Source organism: Buteo buteo, chromosome 1 (assembly GCF_964188355.1).
Source record: "Buteo buteo chromosome 1, bButBut1.hap1.1, whole genome shotgun sequence".
In the NCBI taxonomy this organism is placed as follows: Eukaryota; Metazoa; Chordata; class Aves; order Accipitriformes; family Accipitridae; genus Buteo; species Buteo buteo.
Genome location: NC_134171.1, coordinates 77698535 through 77722505, shown reverse-complemented (window position 1 = coordinate 77722505; position 23971 = coordinate 77698535). Strand labels below are relative to the sequence as shown.

Genomic DNA, 23971 nt, shown 5'->3' with positions numbered 1-23971 from the left:
GGTAGCAGCCTGACATACAGACAAAAAATAGGATTTTGGAAAGGTGCATATCCGTAATAAAAATTCCAGCTGTTTTCTTCAGATTAGGAAGAAGTAAATATTGAACTAACACTCTCTGCTGTGATATGGCAAACAGGTATCTAAGATTTTAGCTATATATTGTGCTCCAGCCTCTTTTTGACCATTCCTAAACTACACCTAATATGTTATCCATTCTGAAGCACTCCATCCAGTGGGAATTGATTTGTTACCTTAGACAGAAATCAGTCAATCTTTTTATAAAAGGGGATGTTTTCAGTTTCCCTACCAGAACATTTGTAACTCAAACCCTTTCAAAGAGTCCAAGTTTTTTTTAGCAATATGCAGTTTCAGGTCAAGATACTTACCTTCCCCCCCCCCCCCCCCCCCCCCCCGCTTTGAAGTTGAGGGCACAGCGAATGCTCCTTGGTTTTTATATAATATTCCTGCAACACTACACTTTTCTGGCTTCTTTCTTTGCACATGCAACCCATACAGGCAGCTCAGTAAAATGGCATGCTGCCTTTGCTACCTGCACAGATGCTTTCAGAATCAAAGTTTTAGCTTCAAAAGGGTAAGGGACAGAACCCTTAAAACTCATAGCTGAGTGGTGTACCAGAACGCCTCTTACAAATATTTTAAAATGGTAGTAGGAAGGCAGCAAATTTCAAACCCTTGTCTGTTATAATGTCTGTTATACAGGACATTGTAGAGATCTGAGAGGAGATGTGAAGACATTCTCTAGGTGCTAAGTGGTGCAAAAGGCTTTGACAATTACAACAGCTTCTAGCACTTGGCAACTTTTTAAATTCAGTTGTCAATGGGAAATTTCTGTAGAGGTTTTTAAGAGGTTTTACATACCTGTATTTTGGTTTCCTTCTCACCTAACTCACATAAAGTTTGATTAAATCAGTATCACACATAGCTGCAGTTTTAGCTGTGCTCCATTAGGAGGAGGCTGGCTAGTCCAACAAGCATAGAAGAATGTGGTCACCTCTGAAATCGTAAAGTCTCATCAGATGTTTTTGCTAAGCCGCACAATTGGAGGAAGGCATGTGACGTTCCCCAGGTACACCTGAGCACACAGATGCTATGTACGCTGAAGCACTGCATGCAGCTCTTCAGGGCTGGGCACATGTAAAATCTTGTTTTCTTTCTAAATTTCATTTTATCAGTTAGCTCAGTCTGACTCTTTGAAACAACACCCCAGAGAAAAAGTTTGGCATGAGGCACTCGTAAGGTCAGGTAACAAACGCTTGTCTCTCATTTCACAAATACGAGTGGATGTTTATTTCTGTTAATTTGCTTTTTTAGGCAAGAGTGTTTGAAACAGCTGTAGAATTTCTTTCTCCCTGATCTCTTTGATCTGTTGTTCACCGCAGAAGTGCCAGTCGCGTGCCAGTGGCAGGTTTCAGCTGTGAAAACTAAGCTCTGGCGTGGCACCAGGGGAGGGCATGGTAAATATCTGCTCGCCCAGCAAAACGCATTGCCAGGCATAGTCAGCACGTGGGGTATAGGTACCTGTATCTGATGCTGGAGGTTACCAAACCTTCAGTGCCCTTAAACCTGTCTTGGAAAAAGAAGGACGTGACCGCAGAATCTTAGATCTCTTTCTGTTTTCCCTTGAAGACAAATGTCAGTCTGCTAAGAAGCAAAATTTAGAGCTGAGTACTGGCTTTTGGGGAAAATGTCACCCAAGGTGGTGCTGAGCGCTCTAGCCAGCCGCTTATATCCCCTGGACCACCCTCTGGCTGCAGCATCACACTGCACAACCCATCCCCAGGAGGTGGATGAAAAAAGAGCATCACTTTTTCTAGGAAACCTCAGTACTCCTCAGAGCTAGGACCTGTAAGGCAGATCAATTTTCTTGTTAATAATCAATGATACAGATGGGATGCAAGTGACTTTTCTTAGTGTTTGTGACAGGGCAGGGCTGAGGCAAAATGCACTGTGTCAATATCTTGTGAATGGAAGTTTCCTTTTTTTTTTCCTAAGTTTTAATTTCAACCTTTAAGGGGAAGAAAAAGAAAAAAAGCAATAATTTTTTTTCTATGTAACATTACTTTTCTTTAATTTTCCTTTTAACCAAAATGCTTAAAGTCCATATAAATAATTTTTTTCCAAGGACGAATGAGTTACTTTGTTTGACCCAAAAGCAAATGCATTTGATTTCCAGCACAACCCAAGAGATCAGAACTGTGATTTTAATGACACATGATTTGTCACTTCAGGGCTGTTTATTTACAGGGGTAAATGTATTTCCATGTCGAAACTGGCCTTTGAGGGGCAAGCACAGCTCCCTTGAGTTTACCCTGACTGGGAGCTGCAGCTCTTGCCTGCTGGCTGGTGGAGCAGCCGTGTGGCTGCCCCTGGTCATCCCTCTTTACATCCCTCCCTCTCCTCCTCCCTCCATCCCACCTCCAGAGAGCGAGAAAGGCAGAGCTGATCCCACTGGCAGGAATTTAATTTAACCTTTGAACATTAAACGAGAAGAATAAACACTGATCCCTGTTAAGAGGGAAGATGTTAACACTGCTCAGTGATGCTGGCTTGAAATTAAAACCGGTATCAGAGCTTTATGGTATTGACTGGATGCGATCCTTTTATGAACAGCGGACCAAAAAGTATCAGGGTAATCTCGTCATTTCACGACTCATAAATAAAAACTGTGTGCGTATGCATCTTTACTGGGGTCTGAAGCAGGGACTGGGCAGGAAGGCTGTTTATTAAAGGAAACTGGTCTGAAAAATATTCGCCAAGTGCAGTTACTGGAACAATTCTTGTCTTACTGAAAATTATGATGTGGTTTTCCTGGCAAATAACTTGATTTGACCACTTCTGTTTTTACTTAGGGAGCCAATGCCCTCGTCACATACACTATTATCAGCGGTGCAGATGATAGCTTCCACATTGACCCCGAGTCAGGAGACCTGATAGCCACCAAGCGCCTGGACCGGGAGCGCCGCTCCAAGTACTCCTTGCTGGTTCGTGCTGATGACGGCCTGCAGTCCTCAGACATGAGAATAAACATCACGGTTAGCGATGTTAATGACCATATCCCCAAATTCTCCAAGCCAGTGTATTCCTTCGACGTCCCGGAAGATGCCACTCCAGGTAAATAGAAAATGGCCCTAAAATTGACTGATATTTTTCTTTTTGTCAATCCACAGGGACTTGAAGTCGGGGGGTGAGGGGGCGAATAGCAGACCTGTCTGACTTGGCCAGGAGACAGAAGATGCTGAAGGCATCTATCGGATGGGGTGGAGAAATGGAGGGAATCACATCATACTGAAAGTCTGCTTGCTAGGAAACCTGTATCACTAGTGAGGTCAAATTTCTTTTCAATGGGAAATAGAGAAATGGTTACCACTTAGATAAATCCTAGATGCAGAACAGGAATTATGCCTGTATCCCAATGGAAGCCTCTGAGTGCGACTACTTAAAAAACAGCAAACAAAAAAGTAGTAGGAGAGCAACTTACAGGATACAAACAGTATAACCTATCATGAAGATGTAATGGTGATGCTAGTATTGATTTAGTGAGCCATCTTCAGTGAATGTGACTTACAGTACTTAATTCATCAAGCGTAGGATCACAAAATGGGTGACCATTGAGCAGCCAGTAATACACCAATTCCTTAATAATATTCCCTGCATGTGCTCAGTTACTAACCCTAACATCATATTTCCTTGATCTTGTCTTTGACTTCTGTTTTTGACAAGGTTTTTGTAGAAAATCTAACCTTTAGATAGTTAATTCTTGCTCCTAAATATGATCACCAACCTCTAAAGTTGTTGTTTTCTTCTTTTAAAGCTTGTTTCCTATGCGAGAGTGTTTTGACATTTAAAAGTTAGGTCATAAGCTAGAAAATATTTAGACCAAAAAATAGTTTTCAAAAACTGTGCTATATTATATGTCTCCAGATGAGAAATGAATATTACTTGCAATACAAAGTTTCCAGTATTTTATACAGACTGCTAATATAAAAGCAGTATCTGCCAGTATTAGTAACTTAAGCATCTAAGAAGCTTGTTTTAAAACATGAATAAACAAAACAGACGCAAATGACATGGTGATTTTTATTAGGGCTTTGACTTATAAGCATGGGAGGCTCAGGTTGGGATAACCAAGATTACCCCCATGCCTCCAACTTTTGCACTCTGTCCCACAGTCAGAGTCCCAAAATTCAGTGATGTTTTGCATTAAAGGATTATAGTGCTATCAGCTGTGCCTCAGGAATCTGATCTGGAAGTAACTGAGGCATCTATGTAGCATGGGGCGGCTTGGTTGCCAATCCCCAGCTATGCTCTTCTCTCTTGTCACTCAGAGTCCTGAGGCTTGGTCTGTTTTAGCAGGAATAACCCTGGAAATAGGGAGCATAATTCCCTCCATGTTAAGATGATGTTTCTCTCTTCGATCATTGATGGGGTGTACATTTGTGCCCTATACCCAGCTCAGCAGTGATGGATGCCAAAGGAAGAAACAGGCTGATTTTGTACTTGAAATGCTGCAGCTTCTCCTGTTCTGCTCTCCAGCAGTCCCGGAGCAGCTGGCAGGCTCATCCAGAGGTAAAGCACTGCAAGGTTTCCCCTTCGGGGCTCTGCTTTCTATCCGAGAGAGTAATCCCCATTCCCCCTGCAGTCTGGCAGCTGAGATTGGGAATTGTACCTTCCCTGGGCCTCAGCAAGGCTCTTTGCTGAGCTTCCCTGAGCCTCCTGTGCTGCAAACTTGCCAGAGGGCTGATAATCCCCTCCAGCTTCGGGACAGCCCTTTTCACCAATTAACGCGCCATCAGAAATGTTAAAGTGTGAGGTAATCAAATGGATATAAATGATACCAGCATATTCAGATGGATTAAGGGAAGTTGTAGCTTCCTATTCTTCATTCTGATTTTCATTGTCACGTTGCTCGAAAATAGTTAACTGTGCTGCAACGCATGGAATTCATCTGGCTCCATGGAAAAGAAATTAGCTGATTTATTTTCTTGGAAATGAGCTGATCTTAATTATAATTAGTGTTCGAAATACTAAAAAGTGGCACTTAATTTCCAAACTTTAGTAAGATAGGTCAGTCGTGCGAACACAGCTATGCAGAAATGAAAACAATGGCACAAATTCACAAGGAGTTGAATTTCAGAAAACAGTGAAGAGCGGACCCCTATAAGGTTTCTAGTTTTCTAACCGCAGTTACCCTGCGAAGGCACTTTTTCAAAAAGTGGAGCTGGGATATTTGGTATGTACTGACATTTCAGTTTTGGCATTTAGAAAGAAATATCTAGAAGGTTGCAGAACTCGTACTTGTCTGCGGGGAGAAGAGGGTCCTTTGAGTCATAGAAAGAAAATACCTAGCAGGAGAAAAGGTATTTTTGCCCCAGTTGGTATCTAATCTGGACATGTTCCCGTTTAAAGATAAAACCAAATATTCCTGGCCATTTCTTGGGTTTTTTTAGTAGCCCTTTAAAATAAACATACTGAATACTGTTCCTTTCAGCTTTGAAAAACCTTTCCTTGTAGTTAGTCATATAATATTGAAGCTTGAATTTCTACTGGAGGATACCTCTTATTCTACAGAGCTGCTTGATGATGAGCTGGCTCTGACCACACGAGTGAGCTGCCTTTTGCAAGTGACTGATTTTGCTGTCCTGTCGTGCTGTGCAGGTTCCTTAGTGGCAGCCATTCTAGCCACTGATGACGACTCCGGTATCAACGGGGAAATCACATACACCGTAAGTGAAGATGATGAAGAGGGTATCTTCTTCCTGAACCCCGTTACGGGAGTCTTCAACCTGACGCGCGCGCTGGACTACGAAGCACAGCAGTATTACATTCTTACCGTCCGCGCGGAAGATGGGGGAGGCCAATTTACCACCATCAGAGTGTACTTCAATATATTGGACATCAACGATAACCCGCCAGTGTTCAGCACGACCTCGTACAGCACGTCTTTGATGGAGAACCTGTCTCCAGGATCCGCTATTCTCAACTTCAGCGTCACTGATGCGGATGATGGTACGCATTTCCTCCTATTCTGTACCTCTGACGATAAGTACGTATTTCGTCTTAGCAACATATTAGAAGACCTAGCAGAAAGGGCAAATTAGGGCTATCCCTAGGATGCCATCATATGCTTAAATTCACTGCATGCTGCGTAAGTAGAAGTTATTTTTCACATATTTCACAGTAGGTTTAAGTGGGTGGTTTCTTCCTTATTTTTATTTGTGATAATTTAAAAATACAGTCAAATACTGCTTTTAACTGCTGTTGCAGAAATGAGTTGCAGAGCTGTATTTTACCTAGAGCACATTACAGCCGTTGAACACTATGATTTCTCCCCTGGTGCTTAGGTTGCACATTTAAATTAGACCTAAGTGTTCTTTCAGATTATTTTTTTTTAAGTTTATAATGTATTCTAAATAAGGTTCTGGCAATATGAGACATCATCTGCAATCAAATGTACTGTAACTTCCAAGTGGATCCTGAAGAGAATTGTGATCTATAGGGTATTGATAGTGGAGGTTAAAAAACTGATTAAAAGAGATCATGGGAAAATTTCTCATTAAAATAAGCTTTAATCTTGGGATTATTTATGGCATCTAGAAGGTATTAATGTACTGGAGTGTAAAAGATGCAATCTTTATAGCTTGCTTAACCATTTTGCCATACAGTTTATGTCCAAGCAAGAATAATTGTAGAATATGGCCATAAAATATATAAAAATCATTGCATAGCATACTGCATTTTCTTAAGTGTCCACAGACATTTGTCAGTGTGACTTGATACAAAATGATTCATAACACTCATAGTGACTTTACAGGTGAAGGTTATTTTTGTGACATGTTAAGCAACCTTGTCTCCTCTCAACTTGGCACTGGCTCAGCAAAGCCTGTAGAAATGTCTTACGCTGAAATGTGTGCTTCAAGCACAAAGCACCTACATGCTTCGAGGAATCCCAGTTTATGCATGTAAAATGACTGAGCTGATGAAGATTATTCAGTAAAACAGTTTTTCCTCAGGAAATGCTGAGCTGTTGAACTCCAAACATTTTTGTGGGAACATAAATTTTGTGTTGATGGATAGAACTTTCCATGGTACAAATTGTGCAACTGGTTTTGAGATCAAACTGAGAATGTGAGCAAGAAGAGATTCCATAAGATAAGCCAACAAGTCAGAAATTATAACTTGATGATATTGGCTATTCTTGCATGAATATCTCTTTCACCGCTCTTGTTAAAGCTTTTATTTTATGTAAACTAACCATAAGTTGGAGGATGAACTTGTGCTTGCATCATGCATATCCCGGGAAGGGGTTATTCCCTCAGACCTGTAGATAAATGGGTTTTTGTCTAATCTATCTCCTCTTATTTTCCTGTTAGGAGTACAATGCTTGGTTTCAAATCTTTTTGGAAATTAATTTCACTTAACCATTATGGGTCTGTTTTCCTTTTCTCTCGCACCTCATACGTTAATTTCCATCTGCACGCAGTGGACATGAAGTATGTCATAGCACTGATGTATCATTTTACATTCATCATGCACTCAATTATCAAGGAAGCAACTGAGTATTTGAGGAGCAATGCAATAAGAAGTCAGATATCTTGCCTTTTATATTTTCTGGCGCACTTACTTTTCTAACAGGCTGGATTTAAAATTAATAGGGCAGAAACTTCATTCCAAGAGCATGCCAGGTTGAGTTCCCCCATAGGACTGTAACTTCAGCAAATGTTATGATATATTGGTGTTTCTGTTTCAAGCCCAAACTTGTTATCCTGTGTCAGCTTATATTTATCTAGAGTACAGAAATAGCTAGTACTATACTTCCCTGCATGTGTCTCATAGATAACGCACTCAATGGACACAAATGTAATTTCGTTGATTATGCATGTTATATGATCCCATAATTTGAAGGAGCTCCAAGAAGACATTGTTTTATAATGAGGTATGCCTGTTGTTTTAGGATAAACACTGATAAAAGACAAAACCGTGGTGATAGTGAAACTGCTCCCGTTTTCGTTTTCTTGTTCGACACACTCCTTGGGAAACAGTAGCTGTTTATCTCAGCTTGGACAGTTTCTTATACAGATGCGCAGTAAATATCAGCTACTGCTCTTAGTTAAAGCAATAAAGAACTCAGTTTCCTTAAACACATTCATTCTGAGATTCAGATTTTAATTTTTTCCACATCAAATTAACAGGAAAAATCTCAGGGCAAAGCACACACTTGTCTATTTGTTAAAAAGTATAGCAAGATATTCCTCCAGGCAAAAAACAGTGGGATTTCCCAGTTAGACCCTGCAGGTATTTACAGAATGGGGGGAGGGGAGTAGGATTTTTTTTTATTTGCCTCATTAGTAAATAAATAAAAATAGAAACAAGACCCTTAAAAGAGCATCATCTTGAAATTGGTGGCTCCATGTCTGAGCTCTGACTCAGAGTTTTATCAGATTAACCCTCAGATTAAATAAACCCAAAGCTCAGCAAAGAGGATGCCCCTACATTCTCTCTAAAAGTCCAGCTCCAAACCTGGGGAGAGGGGATGGATGAGGCACACAACGCCAGCCTGGCATGCTGTGTTTAAAAAGGAATAGCTCATTAAGTGGCAGTCCTGGCTCCACTGGTATTTAGGCAACTTTCCTTCTGCTTCACACTTTACTCTATTAGCAGCATTGAAACCTATGAGAATACAGGACAAGGAATGAAAAGGTACATGGAGGTGAGATAAAGAAGAATAAGCAGTAAATTTTATAGGAACAAACACCACCAGATAAAACACTGGGGGGGGGGAAGAATATTTTTAAAGTAATTTTCTTCTGTAAGATCTAATTCCTACCCATCTCCAAAGTCAATTGACAAAAATCTTGAATTGCCAGAAAGTAGTTTACTGAAATCAGAAGACTTTCATCCGTATAATCAGTCATTGAAAATACAACTGAACAAAAAACAGACTAGCATTAAACTTTCACAGTGCTTCACTGTGATCAAAGTAATGTAGAAACACTAATATCTGCATATAAATGTATTAATTTCTTTAATTGTATTAAAATATTTTGTCTTTCATGTTTGATTCTATTTATTTTATAATTCAGTTCCTACAAGAGAAGAGGAGAGAGGGAAAGATGCCAATTAGAGTAGCCACTGGGGGAAAGACAAGTAAGACTAGAGTTGCCAAGTCTGAGTGTAATCAACAGCAGAGATTAATAAATCTAATGCAGGAATAATTTTATTATCAAAGCAATTCAGTCAGAGGGAAAAGAGCTTCTGAGTAAAAATGACAAAACGCACAGTGAAGTAATCAGCTACTTAAGCAGACACCTTGGTTTCTTTGAATGAAAAAGCAAGTTTGAGGGGTAAATTAGTAGCAAAAGGTCTCTTAATCTACTAATCCTAAATCAGTCTTTATGATCCAAAACAAGAAAAGAGGATTTTTGAAATTAATTAAAGTAGGAGTAAGAGAGAGAGAGAGAGATTTGTTTCAATTAAGTGTCCTCAAAAATTAGTTGTTTAGAGTGAACTCTAGAGTTGAAGCAGTAACATAAATTTGTTTCTTGTATGGCGTATTTAAGGTCATTTCACAGCCTTGTCAAGATTCAGAATGCATTTCCCTTACCAGAATTATAAACCTCTCCCTTGACCATAATTGCTAGTTATGTTTCGATCATAAGATGACGGCTGTTCATCTGATATTTTGGAATACAATGCCGTATATGGGAAGCATACCTCTCCCCAGTATTCACTCTTGGCTTGCTCCAGCTAGGCTTGGGAGTTTCTGGTTGTGGCTTTTTTTTAATTGGGTGGAAGGATTGATCAAATAATTACATTAGTAATAATGTTGCTTAGTTGAACTGGGGAGAATGGAGGGAAACAGCTGTTCAGTGAGCAGCAGAACTATTGAGTCTTGGTTTCTGAAGGAAAAGCCTTTGAAACTTTTATCCCTCACCATTGTAGATGGGGAAAAATTACCCATGTTGCCGCTGTGCAGCTCCTGCTGAATGAAATGCAGAGATGAGCTCTGCCAGCCGTTCCCTCTGCGGCTGCTCCAATTAACATCCTTCCCTCTCTCTCTTCAACTCTTGTCAGAAAATAATTATTTCAAAGGCTTCTGTTCCACCGTGAAACTTGGCTGAAATTAGCTGATGGATTCAAAAATGGTGATGAGGAGGGTAAACAGGCAGCGTGATCGTAGAGTCCTCATTTCCATAGGAAATGAGGCCAGAAACATTTATATCTAGGTCAGTGGGATGAAGTCACGTTCTCTACCTTTCTTCTCCCCACCCCACCAGGCTCCAACTCGCAGCTCTCCTTCAGCATCGCATCCGGGGACAGCGCGGGGCAGTTTGGCATCGACAACAGCGGGGTGCTGAGCATCAGGCAGCCTTTGGACCGGGAAAGCCAATCCTTCTACAGCCTCGTCGTGCAAGTCCACGATATGGCCCCTCTCCCAGCCTCCAGGTATACAAGCACAGCCCAAGTTTCAATTATTCTGCTGGATGTGAACGACAGCCCTCCAAGTTTTATCTCCCCGAAGCTGACCTACATCCCGGAAAACACACCGATAGATACGATTGTGTTCAAAGCGCAGGCGACCGATCCCGACAGTGGTCCGAACAGCTACATCGAATACAGTCTGCTCCGGCCTCTGGGAAACAAATTCAGCATTGGCACTATTGACGGTGAAGTGAGGCTCACCGGGGAGCTCGACAGAGAAGCCATGTCCAACTACACCTTGACTGTGGTAGCCACGGACAAGGGCCAGCCATCCCTTTCTTCATCTACAGATGTGGTGGTTATAGTCCTGGACATTAATGACAATAACCCGCTTTTTGCCCAAAAGCTTTATAAAGTAGAGGTGGGGGAAAATACTTTGACAGGGACGGATTTAATCCAGGTGTTTGCTACGGATGGAGATGAAGGTACAAACGGGCAGGTCCGCTACGCCATCGTGAGTGGAGATGCCAATAATGAGTTTCGGATCGATTCTGTGACGGGGGTGATAACAGTTGCCAAGCCTTTGGACAGAGAGAAAAAGCCCTCCTATACACTGACTGTTCAGTCGGCCGACCGCGGGAGCAGCCCAAGGACCGATACCACAACAGTCAGTATTATTCTGAAGGATGTCAATGATTATATTCCCACTTTTGAACTTTCTCCATACTCTGTGAATGTCCCTGAGAACTTAGAGACGCTCCCAAAAGTTATTCTTCAGGTGAGTACATTCAGCAAATAAATACGTATCTCCTACAATTATTAGCATGCCTCAATATATGGTATTAATGTATAGTGTCTTTCCTCCAAAATGAAAAAGATGCAAGACAATTGAAGAATTGCCCCTTGGCTTTAATCTAACATGCAGTGGTTGTTGACTTGTTTTCCTTTTTGTTTGTTTGGGTGGGAGGATTATTTGCTTGTTTTTTACCAAAAGTTTATATTCTGCTTTGGAGTTTTGTTTGTGTTTTCCCTACCTATCTTCCTGCCTACACTGGGACTTTAACATACACTGGGACTTTTAACAGTTTGCTCTCTCTCTCATCTCAATCTCAACTTTCATGCAACAAATCTCTCAATCTGATCATTGCCTACATGGGATGAGGCTCTGTGCCTAACACTGAAAGAGCACTAAATGGATTCAGCCAGCAGGACATGCAATGCCTGCTTTGATACAGAGCTCAGCCTATACCAGATCATCTGTGGTTTTCACTGAGCCCCAGCATAGTCTTCACTGTATTTACGCTTGAGAAAAATAAGTAATCAACTATTTAATATTTTCAAATTATGCTTTTAAATCCATCACCACTGTGTTAAGTAGTTTTTACAATTACAGCTAATTTACAGTAGCCCTTAAAGCATTTGGATTAATTCATTCTGTAAATTTAGATTATTGTCATAGAGAATATTTCCTCCACCCCAACACAATTTTATAGACCCTGCACGCATCAATTCTTGATATATCTTCCCACTTGTTTGCATTGCTTTTTTAGGTCGTAGCAAGGGATGATGATCAAGGCCTAAACAGCAAGCTTACTTATGTGCTGGTGGCTGGAAATGAAGAAGGAGCCTTTACTCTCTCAGCCAGTGGAGAGCTGCGCTTGGTGCAGAGCCTGGACCGGGAGGCAAAGGAGCAGTACGTACTACTGATCACAGCTGCTGATTCAGGTAAAGCAAACGAGCAGTCTCTTCTGGTGAAATCTCATTATCTCTGGAAAACATTGCGTTCTGGATAGAAAAGAAATATTTTCATGATGGTCTGAAACTTTAAGTGGGTGGAGATTGGTACCCAAGGTTCAGTTTAGACCTCTGTGCGTGGACCCGGGCTTACCTGTTGTCGAAGGGAGTTCAGTTTCTGGAAGTCAGGATTTTTTTTATCCTTATGTCTAGTTGTCTGTTATTAGTAGGATTCACTACAGATTTAGGTAGGTTGATTTTTGCCCTGCAGTAGTAAGTGGTCCTACCTAGATCATAAAAGCCTCATGCATGGCAATAAAATAACAATATAAATGGTAATAAAACCCAATATAATGTTGTCATCAGAAATGTGCAGCCAGGTCAAATCAATGGCCAGAAATCAGCTATGGACTACTCAATTAATCCTTCTGAAATCTTACCCCTGAAAAGTAAAGAAAATTTACATTTCAACATTTTAATTTTCTGTTTTGCTCAGCATCCAGTCATACATATGCTCCAGAATCCCAAATGTATTCCAAGTTCCCTCAGTTTAAAGCAGGACATGAATTCTTGTTATGAAGATTAATTACACTTTCACTTGAGGTGTCCGAGCACAAAAGTATGGTTTCAGATTTTGGTATGAATATTAGTAACAAAGACATCCTGCATCATATTCTGGACTGATCTGCGGTCCCCCACGGTCTGATGGATTTAATTTACTGCAGAACTTGTTCTTACTTTCTAATAATAAAAATAGAAGCAAACCCAACTTGTTGACATGTGGGTACGATTTTGTTTTCTGCCATATTGTGTTCAGTATCTTGTGTCAGTGACAATATCTATGGCTTATATTTTCCTATTGCAGCAGTGCTCAGGTATTTCACAGTCTGAGCACAGCTGAGGCTGAGAAACACAATTTTAGGACTTGATGTATTATTTGTCTTGTACTTTGGCTAGAGATACTGTATGCTTTGTATTTTTCACACTGGCTTTCCGTTACGCTGTAGCCGCAAAGCGCTCACTTGTGAGTTGAACTTGCTTGGGCTCGAACGTCCTTATGTTCCTTCAGAAGCTGAGGCTGGATATGTGAGGGAAAGCAGATCCTTGATGTCTGTTTACTCTCCCAGTCCAAGTTGGCAGGAGTCAATTAGGCCTGTACAAAACTTACTAGCTCTACATACAAAATGCCCAAAGGCTGAACTGATAAGGGGTGTCACACAGCCAACAATTATTGTCCTTCTTGGAAAAAGGAGAGGAGCAAGAAGTCAAGCTGTACCCCACGCCTAGTACCATGTGTCAGCCAAAAGTCTGACAAGAGCACAATCTTCTCCTAGACTTGGGTTCCTAAAAAATATGAAATCCAGGAGATTTACCCAACCATACCAAATGAAAATATTTATTTGTGTTGGGAGATGTTAGAGTTTCAGATAATCCGGGGGAGACTTTAATACATGAAGTGTGTATGGGGCCTTTGCCGTAAGTGGCTGACAAGAACAGCAGTATGTTTTATTAGTTACTGTGTATAAACATGTAGGTATTATGCTGATTAAACACTGTTTGAAGCTGTTTTGTTTTTTAATTTGCTATGTTCTTATAAAGCTAACTCACAAGTTATTATTCCCTTCTATCAGTGTTAAAAGGTACTAACAAAAGTGTTCAGAAGCAGATGTTCAGTAGTAACTTTAAGCTAAATTTAACTGTTCTACTGTGTTTAAGTTTACAATCTGACTAATCCACGGTTAGTGTGATTTGGTATAGTTTTCAACCAGCCTGGTGAATAATGTTAGATAACATCATCTGATTAGACTGAAGACTTGCTTTAAATTAATGTCATCAAAGAATACATTTAAAACTATGTTAGTCATGATTTATCCAAACTAAAACATCACAGGAAAGTATCCAGCTTCAGTAGAAGTCAATGCCAGAACTTCCCTTGATTTCATGGAAGCGAGACGTGGACCGTAGTCATAATTGATACTTTAAGTACTTTAAATATATTACATACTTAAGAAATTCTAGGGGATCCCTGTTATGCTTGAATTAGTCGTAGTAAGTCCAAGCAGTCTAGATGGTAAAGAACACTCTGGCATATAATTCATTGGAGACCTCTTAAAAAGCCATGTTTGTCATAATAATGTGGAACAAATGGACCAAGTTACAGACTTTGGCATTTCTGTTGAGCTGCATCTCAAATTTTATATTGCTATAAATTACATTATCTTACATAGAATGCACATGTACTTCTGTAGACATTTGGCAGATAAGTTAGAAAAATATGTGAGCAAGCCTTTCTAAAAGAGTTGCAATTTACCAGAAGAAGAATGTATTTTTAAATAATAAAACAGTTTTTAAAATATACAAAACATTACAAAAGCTATCAGTAAGGGTGTGTGATGGATATCCAGGTGGTAACACGCTGACCTTTGCTAGTAAGTGCCTGCTTCATTAAATTGGGTAGTTCTGGCTGTACTAGCAGAAAGATGGCAATGACACAATCTTGAAATGGGTAATAAAAGTGGTTTGAATATTATGTTCTTGGGGAGCTGCTAAGTGTTTATAAAAGAAACTCTAACAGGCCTGTCCAGCTCTTTGCCTAATGTAACTATTTCTTTAGAGTGTCTTTTGTTTGTATTTGTTTGGTAATGCTTAGAAAGAATGATTTCGCATAGAGACAATTCAACCAGAAACACACATGCAAAACAGGTAGTGCTCGTCTGTAGGAAAGCAGTGCCTGCCAAAATGTTGAAGAAAGCAGACTTGTCTGAAATTATCCACATCCATATTATCTTTGAAAATAAATCAAGGGGAAGGTATTATACTTTGCACTTTGAATTTGGCTTTTATTAGCTGCAATAAACAGTCTTTTGGATTGTCTTTAGCAGCCCAAGCAACAGTCTTGCCATATATGGTACATCTATTTAGGGTTTTTTTACAGATAAAAATCATGGTAGACATCCAGATGCAGTTAACGCTGGAAATGTCTGGGTAGCACATCAAGGGCAAAATTCTGTCTATCCAACCCACTTCCCATTTTTCTTAGGATCTGCATCTCAATTTCTATAGGCTACACTGACTGGTTTAAAACATTAAAAGACGATATCCTGCTCCTATAGAAGTCTATGCCAACTCTTCCCTTTCTTTCAAGGGAGCAGACACAACACATGCTTAGAAGCGCCTTTAGACATGAGAACTGATGGATTCCCAGCTTGGTTTTGGTTGTCTTCTTGATCTCCCTATACATAATCGAGGATTTCTTACTTTTCTTATGTTTATCATCACTTCCTCAACTGGTGACGGTGGTTCTTACAGTGTTACCCTAGCCTGTGTATGAGGAAGTTGATGGAAGAAGAAGGATTTTTAGGTTTTCGTTATTTTTATCTAGAGGTGTCAGTCCAATGTACTTGAAAACAATCCATGGCCTCAGAAGGTGCAACCGCTTTGGTGATGGCTGTTATTTCATCCTCAGCACCTTATGGGTTTTGTAGCATGTATTGGCAGCACGTACACTGAGTCTGTTTGCAGCAGGTGAAGGATTAGGATGTTGCAAAGCAGCAGCCCGCATACGTGAAGCCTTGAGCCGGTAGGGCTGCATGGGATGCTGGCTCAGAAATCCCTGTGCTTCGTCACGCCGTGCAGGCACGCTCTTCCAGACCCCAGATTTCAGTCCTTGGCACATGAGAAGAGTTGTTGAGTTATTAAGAGTTGAGCTGCTCATAAGCATGCTGGGCAGGTCAGACGGGGACCACTGGTGGGACCACATGCACCAGTGATGGAAATTCGGGCAGTTGTTGAAAAAATGCTTTCCCAGGCAAGAGCTCCCCTCCAGCCCAGAGAAGTCAGTCATGATATATGCATCGTCCTGGCTCTGGCCCAACTATTCCTTGGCCTTGCCTGCTAATCCTCCTCAGGGTAGATCTTGGGTCAGCAGAGAGTCTTCCCTCCTCTCTGGGGCAGGGGAAAAAACTGATAAAACGTTTTCTGGCGCTTGGCTCAGTGATCTGTGGCCATGCAGCCTGCTTCATGCCCAGTTTCCAGAAGACGGTCTGCACAAAGGTTCTTGATTACAACCTTGTTTTATCATCACTCTTCCCTCACTTCTGCCCTTCCACCCTGCTCTAACTACTGCTGGGTCTCGGATATTAGACTGCCGCTCTAGGCGGTGGGGATTTACGAAGACACGCAAAGCGTCCGTCGCGAGGAACATGCAGCATCTTCCAGGGCTGTACACCTGTGGCTTTGGTCGAGAAATAAAACGTAATTCAACCCCAAAGTTCAGCCATCCCAATTTAGAGCCCGTCTTGCAGTGCAAGCTGCAAGACCAGAGTGCATGAATTATAAATATAATGACAGGCAAAATGATGGACTGTGGAATAACATGATAGTGTTTAGATTGCAGATGCTCCCCAAAAATGTCTGCTAGCATAAATGCCAAGAAACCTACGTGCAACTATTTGAATGTGACTTTATGGGTCTATTTCTACCACGTAAATCATTTGTTTTGCTTCACTATACCCTTCTTCATGGCAAAATGGTTGGGAAAAGACACTTTCTAAATTTTTTTTTCACCTCATCTGGTGGGGATGCAGCGTTAGGTAAACATTCACTTCTGGCACCGTGACAAGAACTGGTGCAGCCGCTTTTATCATCCCTGTCTTTAACTCTTTGAGCAATTTTCTGAGCGAATGTTAGCATTCCAACAGTCCTCCTCCTTTTATTTATTGGTTGCAGGGATGTTGAATAGCACATCTGGAAACCTGCTAGCTGCCCAGGACTACTGTTTAAATAAACTGCACCCCCCATCTCTTGATTTGGTCAGCCAGAATGGCGTATTGCCACACTAAAACCAAAATCAAAATGTGATGTTTCTAATTAGAAGCTGTGTTTGTGTGGATTTTTTTAATTATTTTTTTAAATAATCTATTTACTGATTTAGATAAATAGTTTTGAAAGAAATGAATCAGTCCACTGATTATTATATTTAGTTAGCTGTTCTTTGTATACATCCCTGGCCTGTATGAAAAACAGCCATATGTTTTTTCTTTAGAAGATGTTGGCCCCCGACTTATGCGTTCTTTCCTTCAAGAATGCAGGAGGGCAACCAAGCAGAGAGGTTATATCCTCCTCAGGAATTCTCTTTTGAGACAGGCTTTTGGTTCCCTTCAATCCTAAAATCAAATGAAATCTGACAGTGTAGTTTTATTGGTTTTTAACACATTTTAAGATATTTCCCGGTTTGCGGTGACAAGTAAAGGATGGCTGTATTTTCTAGTAATGGTAAGAAAGAGTCTTGAGGGTTAACACTGTGTGAAATTTGTTTGACTGGGCTTAGACATTTATACCTATTCTGTTTTCTTAGCACACACTGTATTTCTACTTAACAGGCAGTCTACAGTGTGAAAAGATGTTGCCTGAAAAGAATAAGTTGTATTTTTTAAACAAATTCAGCTATTTTAAATCTTGTTGCTGTCAAAACAAACGAGCAACTCACAAGTTTCAGTTAGAAATGTCCTGTTTTCCATGCTTTCTGTTCTATGTCTAAATATACACATCGCTTCAGGCTTCGGTGAGCTAAATGAAGCTGACGCTGACGTATGCTTACCTTGGTGCTTAGCGGTTTACATAATGATTGCTCTCTTCTATGGTCTTCTTTTATGCCGCAGCTGTTTCAAAATGAATATTGGTTTCTGCCCCAGCTCCATTTATTTCCTTGCTCTTATGGAAGCTCTTCCTCATGTCAATGCTGTCTACTTAAGTCTAGTTTTACTGGTTTGCTATTTTACTAGTTTTATTATCTTTGCTCTTTTAATACTGATACTAGAACTATCATTTTAGTAGTTTTGCATGATTTTTTAATTTGTTTCTAAATTACACAGTGGGAGAACTGAAATGGCGACAGACTCATCAGTGAGTTCATAGCGTTCATTTTGTCCTACCGTCATCTAAAATCAGGAGAGAAGAGAATTGAGAGTGGCTTTTTGTAGTTGTGGGAAGCTAACAGCAGGATCTTACCCTTTCACAGAGCCTAGAAACTGTTAGCATTTTTTAATTTTTCCCTAGAAGACGAAAGCTCAAAAAGCTATTTAGGAAGCAGGTTTATGGCAAAGTCAATCCGATGTCCCCTAGAGAGTAATTGTCAAGGAAGAGAGCGTATCGATGTCTACACAATGTGACACGTTTACGCCCCAAAGGAGATGAGGGCTTTAGCCTATCCCTTCAGAGGACCGCCCCGCAAGATGCGCAATCCAGCCCCAGAATACTATTTGAGGGATTTAGTCTTCTATTTGGAGTTAAACCTTCATTATTAGATCACTATTTTCAAAATAGTTCAGCGAGAGCCTCTGGGCTAAATCCAAGCGTCTGTGGTCTCTGGGGTGCAGTTACGGGAGAGATGTATATTCAGGTTGGCAAAGGGCTCAGGCTGGCCAGTGCAAGCTGAAATATCGGTGGAAAAAATGAAAGTTTTTCACTCAGGTTAAAATCGTGGACAGAACTTCAGTTTTGAAAGCAGCTCAATGGTGATGGTAGATTTTATTTGCACAAGGCAAGGGGTTAGAAATCCACGTAAAGATGTTTGTTCTCTATAGTTCAGACATACTTGTGGACTTTTCTAAAAGTCCTCAATTTAAGTGCATACCTCTCCATTCAAACATTTCTTGCGTGTGTAATTCCTTCTCTGCTCTCTGTTGGGATCATGGAGAATCCAGCAAGTAACTGACAGACTTATTTAGGATGGGATAAACTGCTTCTAGCTGAATTTTATTGGGTGAGCTGTTCTCCATTTCACTGCATTCAATAAAAGAAAAAGAAGGGAAATTATTCTAAATAATGTAAGATCTTCTAATTTGCTCTTATTAATGTATATATAAAATTGACCAATTACTATACTATAGCCTTTATAAGTATTATTCCTTAGAAACAGGTCTTCAGGGGTTTTGCATTGACAGAGATAGAGGCAAGAAGGTTCAGAAATTGGGGTGTTGGAAGAGAGCCAGCTATGGCAGAACTGACGTGGGAGGGGGCATCAAGCACAGTGTGTACATGTTTGTGCTTTGCAATATAAAAACCTGCAGTCTATCTGCACAAAAACATAGTAATGTTACTCAGGTCCAAGTGGAGTTGAGGAGAACTCCATAGGTTCTACCTCAGGAGGATGCAAATCCCATAATTGTTTTGTTGTTTTGTTTGGTTTTTTTGTTTTTTTAAGTAGACAAAGAGAATCCTAATGAGGATAATGTACTTCTCGTCTAGAGTCTAGGAAAGCATAAGATAAGATGTAGTAACACAGCCAAAAGTATCTCTCTACAGACATTCTTGGAATTATAGTTGAAAATATCGAGTTTTATTAGATAACTAAATCTTTTGACTCTTTGCATCCCTCATAAATAAAAGAAATCCAGACTGTTGGTAGAAATATCATTATTTATTAAGAATTTTTGGTTAGTCATAAATGTTGGTGCCAATTGTTGTTCTTTCTTTCAAGGAACATAATTTTATGCCACCTAAAAAGACTGAGTGTAGGTGATGGCCTTTCTTACTCTATCAGGTTACCTCATCACTAATGAGGTAAACAGGAATATCCAGTAATTCAGTGTTGTTTCTCATCATCCAGAGCTTCTTACAACAACCTTGTAAAAATAACAAAGGAAAAAAATAGAAATAAAGAGCTACAACTGCCAGCTTTGCCAGGGGTGCATGTGCCAAGTCAAAGTGGGCTTCTGCTCTTTCTTAAAGGGTTAATCTAATAAAAAGCAATTAGCGCCATCTTCAGTGCAGGATTACAGATTTAACTGATTAAAATTTGAAATATTCTCAGTCATAAATGATAAAAGTGTTGATCTATGGTAAGCTGAGATCAACTGTACTATGTACCGAACTGTATGGAAGACATAGTTCAAAGAAGTTCTTACCACTCTTTTTCAAGTAGCTTATCTGCTTTGTAAGGATATTTTTTTCTCCTTTATTTCCATCCACGTTGGGATGGAAATTTCCAGCGCCTAGTTGGGAAAAAGTACTTTCTTGCTTTGGTTGAAATACCATTGTTTTCTCAAGTTGTGTGATTATATTTTGCGTTAATTTCTTGAATGTCACCCCCATGTTCACAAAAGACTCATGGGCACTTACCGTAATGTGTAGCAAATATGAATGGGATGCAGTCACTTTAGGGGCCTGCTCAAATTAGTGTGAAGTTCATTAAATGAGCTAGTTATTGTCCTGATCCTCAGTCTCATCTCACATGCATGGTCTTAAGATCTACTGCTCCTCTCAGCCCTACCACTGCTGAAGTACAGCTTTATTGAATGTGTATTGGCCAGTCAGGCACTGTTACCTGTAAAGAGTTTACTGAGAACATATAGAGAAGAAGTGATGAAAAAGTGAGAACTGAACATATGAAATATGCCAGAGCAATTCAATTTTCATTGAATTTTGCCATGGTACAGAAAAACATTGTGCAGTAATGACCCAAGTGAATGCAAACATGACTGTCAGATCTTTAAGCTGTCTTTTTTTTTTTTTTTTGCTTTACTATTATTTCTTAACTTCTTGGTGCTAGTTTGAGGTGAAAAAAAGCGTGTATATCACTTTGAAAAAGTTTCAGGTAGATTTATTTAAACTGGAAAACAAGCTACAATATAATGCTTAATATGTGGGATTTAGTAGATGATCGAAAATTTCAGGAAAGAAAGAATTGTCAGTTTGTAACTTTTCAGGCTGTTACACTTTTCTCTTATCTCTTCATTCATCCATCTTGCTATGATTAGTTTGGAAGTTTTAAATTAAAATTAATTTAAAATTATTGTCCTTCTGCTTACAACACTTTTAAATGAAATTCTACTTCAAATATATTAATGAGTTTGCTGAATGTAATCTGTTTTGCAGAAGAATAAGATAACTAGAGTAGTTACTATGCTGTGCAATTTCTCAGCCTTTGAGAAATAACTAAGATTTTTCTAGTCATGGTGATCTTAAACCATTTTTTAAATTAAACGTTACACCTTATAAATTGAAAGCCTGCTAGCTCATTCTTCAAATACAAAGCTACAATTTCAGGAAGCCTTAATTGCAAGGATAAAACAAGTAAGACATGCACATATGGCCTGAACACTTATCCTGCTGGTTAATCTTCACTATTTATACAGGGTGTTTTTAAAGCATAATTCAAAATCATGCATTACAGGAATTTCGCTGTGGGATATTCAGGAGTCACAAGCAGTCAAAAATTGCCTTAGTCAGCAGTCCCTGCAGGAGCCAGCTTCTCTATTTTTTCTGTTTACAGCAGTAACTTATAACAAGGAGAAGTAATTTGGTGGTTTTAAGAAAATATTTTTTTAACTGTCTCTGCCTTTCTTTTAAGCTGCAGTTCCACTTTCTTTAAATCTTTACTTTGGTCACCGGAGGCCTTGGCGGTGCACGTGGTCATGCCTACCCTCCTAGAACCACCTGCGGCGCAGGCATGGGGAGATGCACCCTTACAACCAGTCATTTGCCAGGTTTTGTTATGAGCATTATATTCAGCTGTGAAAAAATGTCCTTAAAGATTCATTTTTTGAAACGTATTTGGAAGAAGGCAACTTCTTGCTCTGGAAATAAGTGCAGTTCTGGCTAAGAACGTGCAATACCTGCATGTGCCTTTTCTGAGCACCATCTCCAATGACCTGTACCTTTGATGTTAATAGCTTACAAGTGTATATCAAGGGGTTTATGGCACATGGGATTAATGCTTGTGCCTTTCGGGGAAGGAGAACGAAACCTGACAGCCACGAGTCGCTAACTGGCATCTGCTTATGTCAGCAGCCCTGTATCAGCTTGGGCGGTGGAGCAGGACGCTTTCAGCCTTTCCTTCATACGTTTTGAAATTTGCTAAACAAAAGCAGCAATGGGGAAACTGGAGGAATGTATTATCTACCATTTTTTCAGATGTGTAAGCGATAAGTTTATGATGTGCATGTGTATGTGTCCAGTAGGTCCAGCTCTGTAATAGTGCAACAGCTTTTTTTTTACTCTCAGAGTAAACAGCTGCAGGTATCTTGTTCTGATGAGCAGATCAGAGGAAAAGAACAGTGATAAGGAAATGTATATACACCAGAGGGCTTAAAACAGTCTCTGTATGTGCATACAAGTCCCACCCTTTCAACAGCATATTAAATCATTGCAATGCAATGTTGCCCCTGTTGTGAAACTGCAAAGATTAGTGAATTCAAAGGATGCAGTCAGTCAAGAATTTTGATGGGAAACTATTCAAACTTAAAAATCATGTGGATAAAACCAGATGAGAGATCCTGTCTTGCATTAGTATTTGGGACAAGGATTTCTTTTGCACTGTCAAAACATGTGTGAATATGTGTGTTTATGCACATGCATCAGCCTAAGTGTGGCTGGACGTGTCATTGCTTGAACAAGGTTGGACTCTTGTCTAGTGATTTTTTTTTTTTACTTTCGATGGCTTATGTTCCCAAATTTAGGTCTGTTTGCTCCCAGCTTCTCTAGGCTGGTAGATAAGGGAGGATATTGAGGTTTCTATTATCTGATGCAGTACAGAAAAATCTTTTTTTTTCTTGTCAGATAATCCTTGCACAAGTACAGATCTATCCCAACAGTTCCCTTGTTTTCTGAAGTACAAGTTCTGTTAAATCGGCTTTGGGAACAACTACTACTTCATACCTATGAGAAAAACTCAAGATCTGACACACTCAGAAGTTTGTAAAATCTGGGTTCCTGTATGGTCTCATTCACCAGTCACCCGCTGAGCTGAATGAGAGCAGGGCTAGCTTCTAAGCTTTTTATTAATTCTGTGTATTAACTACTTATTTCAGCTTTTGTCTCAAAATATACTAAGTTCACCAGTTTTTTAAGACTTAGTATGGAAGCCTGTAGTGAAAAATTGAGTAAGAGGAAAACAAAACACAATCAACATATCCAACCAGGATGAATATTTTTGATGCAGTCTTGTAAAAAGAACTACTTATTTTCTCATTTCGCATATGCACTTTCTTTTGCGTTCCTGGTAAATAACTTAATCTAAGGTCATCCACGTTTCAAGTCAAGCTTCGCGTGCTCTAGAAATCCAAAGTATAATGTAAGCTAGTTGCATTTTAACTTATTCTAGCTCCATATTTATTTTAAAACTCACCAGTTGTGTGAGGCTCAGCACACTCTGTCTGCATTTAAATGCATTTAGAAAGATTGGATGCTTTATTGTGAGAAAGGCCTTGTTTACTTGAGTGAAAAAGTTAATGCTCTGTAATAACAGATACAACTTCTAGTCCTGGGACTCATTCACTGAGTGTTTGACTGGAGAAGTGAAATCCGCTTTGTTGCAAAGCAACACATTTCAGTGAAGCAAAAATTCCATTTCTGTTAAATCGCTTTCCAATTTTCAGGATAATGATGTGTTTAATTTACCACAAAACATGGTAAACTGCCTGCAGTATGAGTTTTGATTAGTCATTTAGATTCATTTTATTTAAGTTTAATCCCTTTTTTTCATTTTAGTGAAATGTATCTGTAGGGTTTTTTTGCTTAAGTTTATTGTTTAGTTTTCTAGCACTTAATTTTGGCATTTTAATGCTGGCAAAAACTTTGAGTTCCTGGTTTCTGAAAGGAATGATACTTTTACTATCTGCTGTGCTAACCGTGGCACAGACAGGACATTAAAGCTTCAAACAATATGTGGATAACATGCTGAACACATTCTCCTATTTCTAATTTTTACTGTGAGCCATACGGTACCACACAGCCGAGATAATTTCCAATAGCATCATCTTTTCCTGAGCTTTCTTGACAAACGTAAATGGCTTTG

General features: G+C 39.7%; 1 protein-coding gene across 1 annotated transcript in view; it reads left to right on the top strand.

The window, feature by feature from the left end:
• The window catches only part of FAT4 (FAT atypical cadherin 4), a 149739-nt gene that overhangs the window by 79108 nt on the left and 46660 nt on the right, over window positions 1-23971 (top strand). Inside the window, exons 3-6 of the mRNA XM_075036840.1 lie at window positions 2871-3132; window positions 5677-6027; window positions 10296-11218; window positions 11991-12165. Coding sequence (XP_074892941.1) covers window positions 2871-3132; window positions 5677-6027; window positions 10296-11218; window positions 11991-12165 — 1711 coding nt within the window. The remainder of the gene's footprint in view (window positions 1-2870; window positions 3133-5676; window positions 6028-10295; window positions 11219-11990; window positions 12166-23971) is intronic.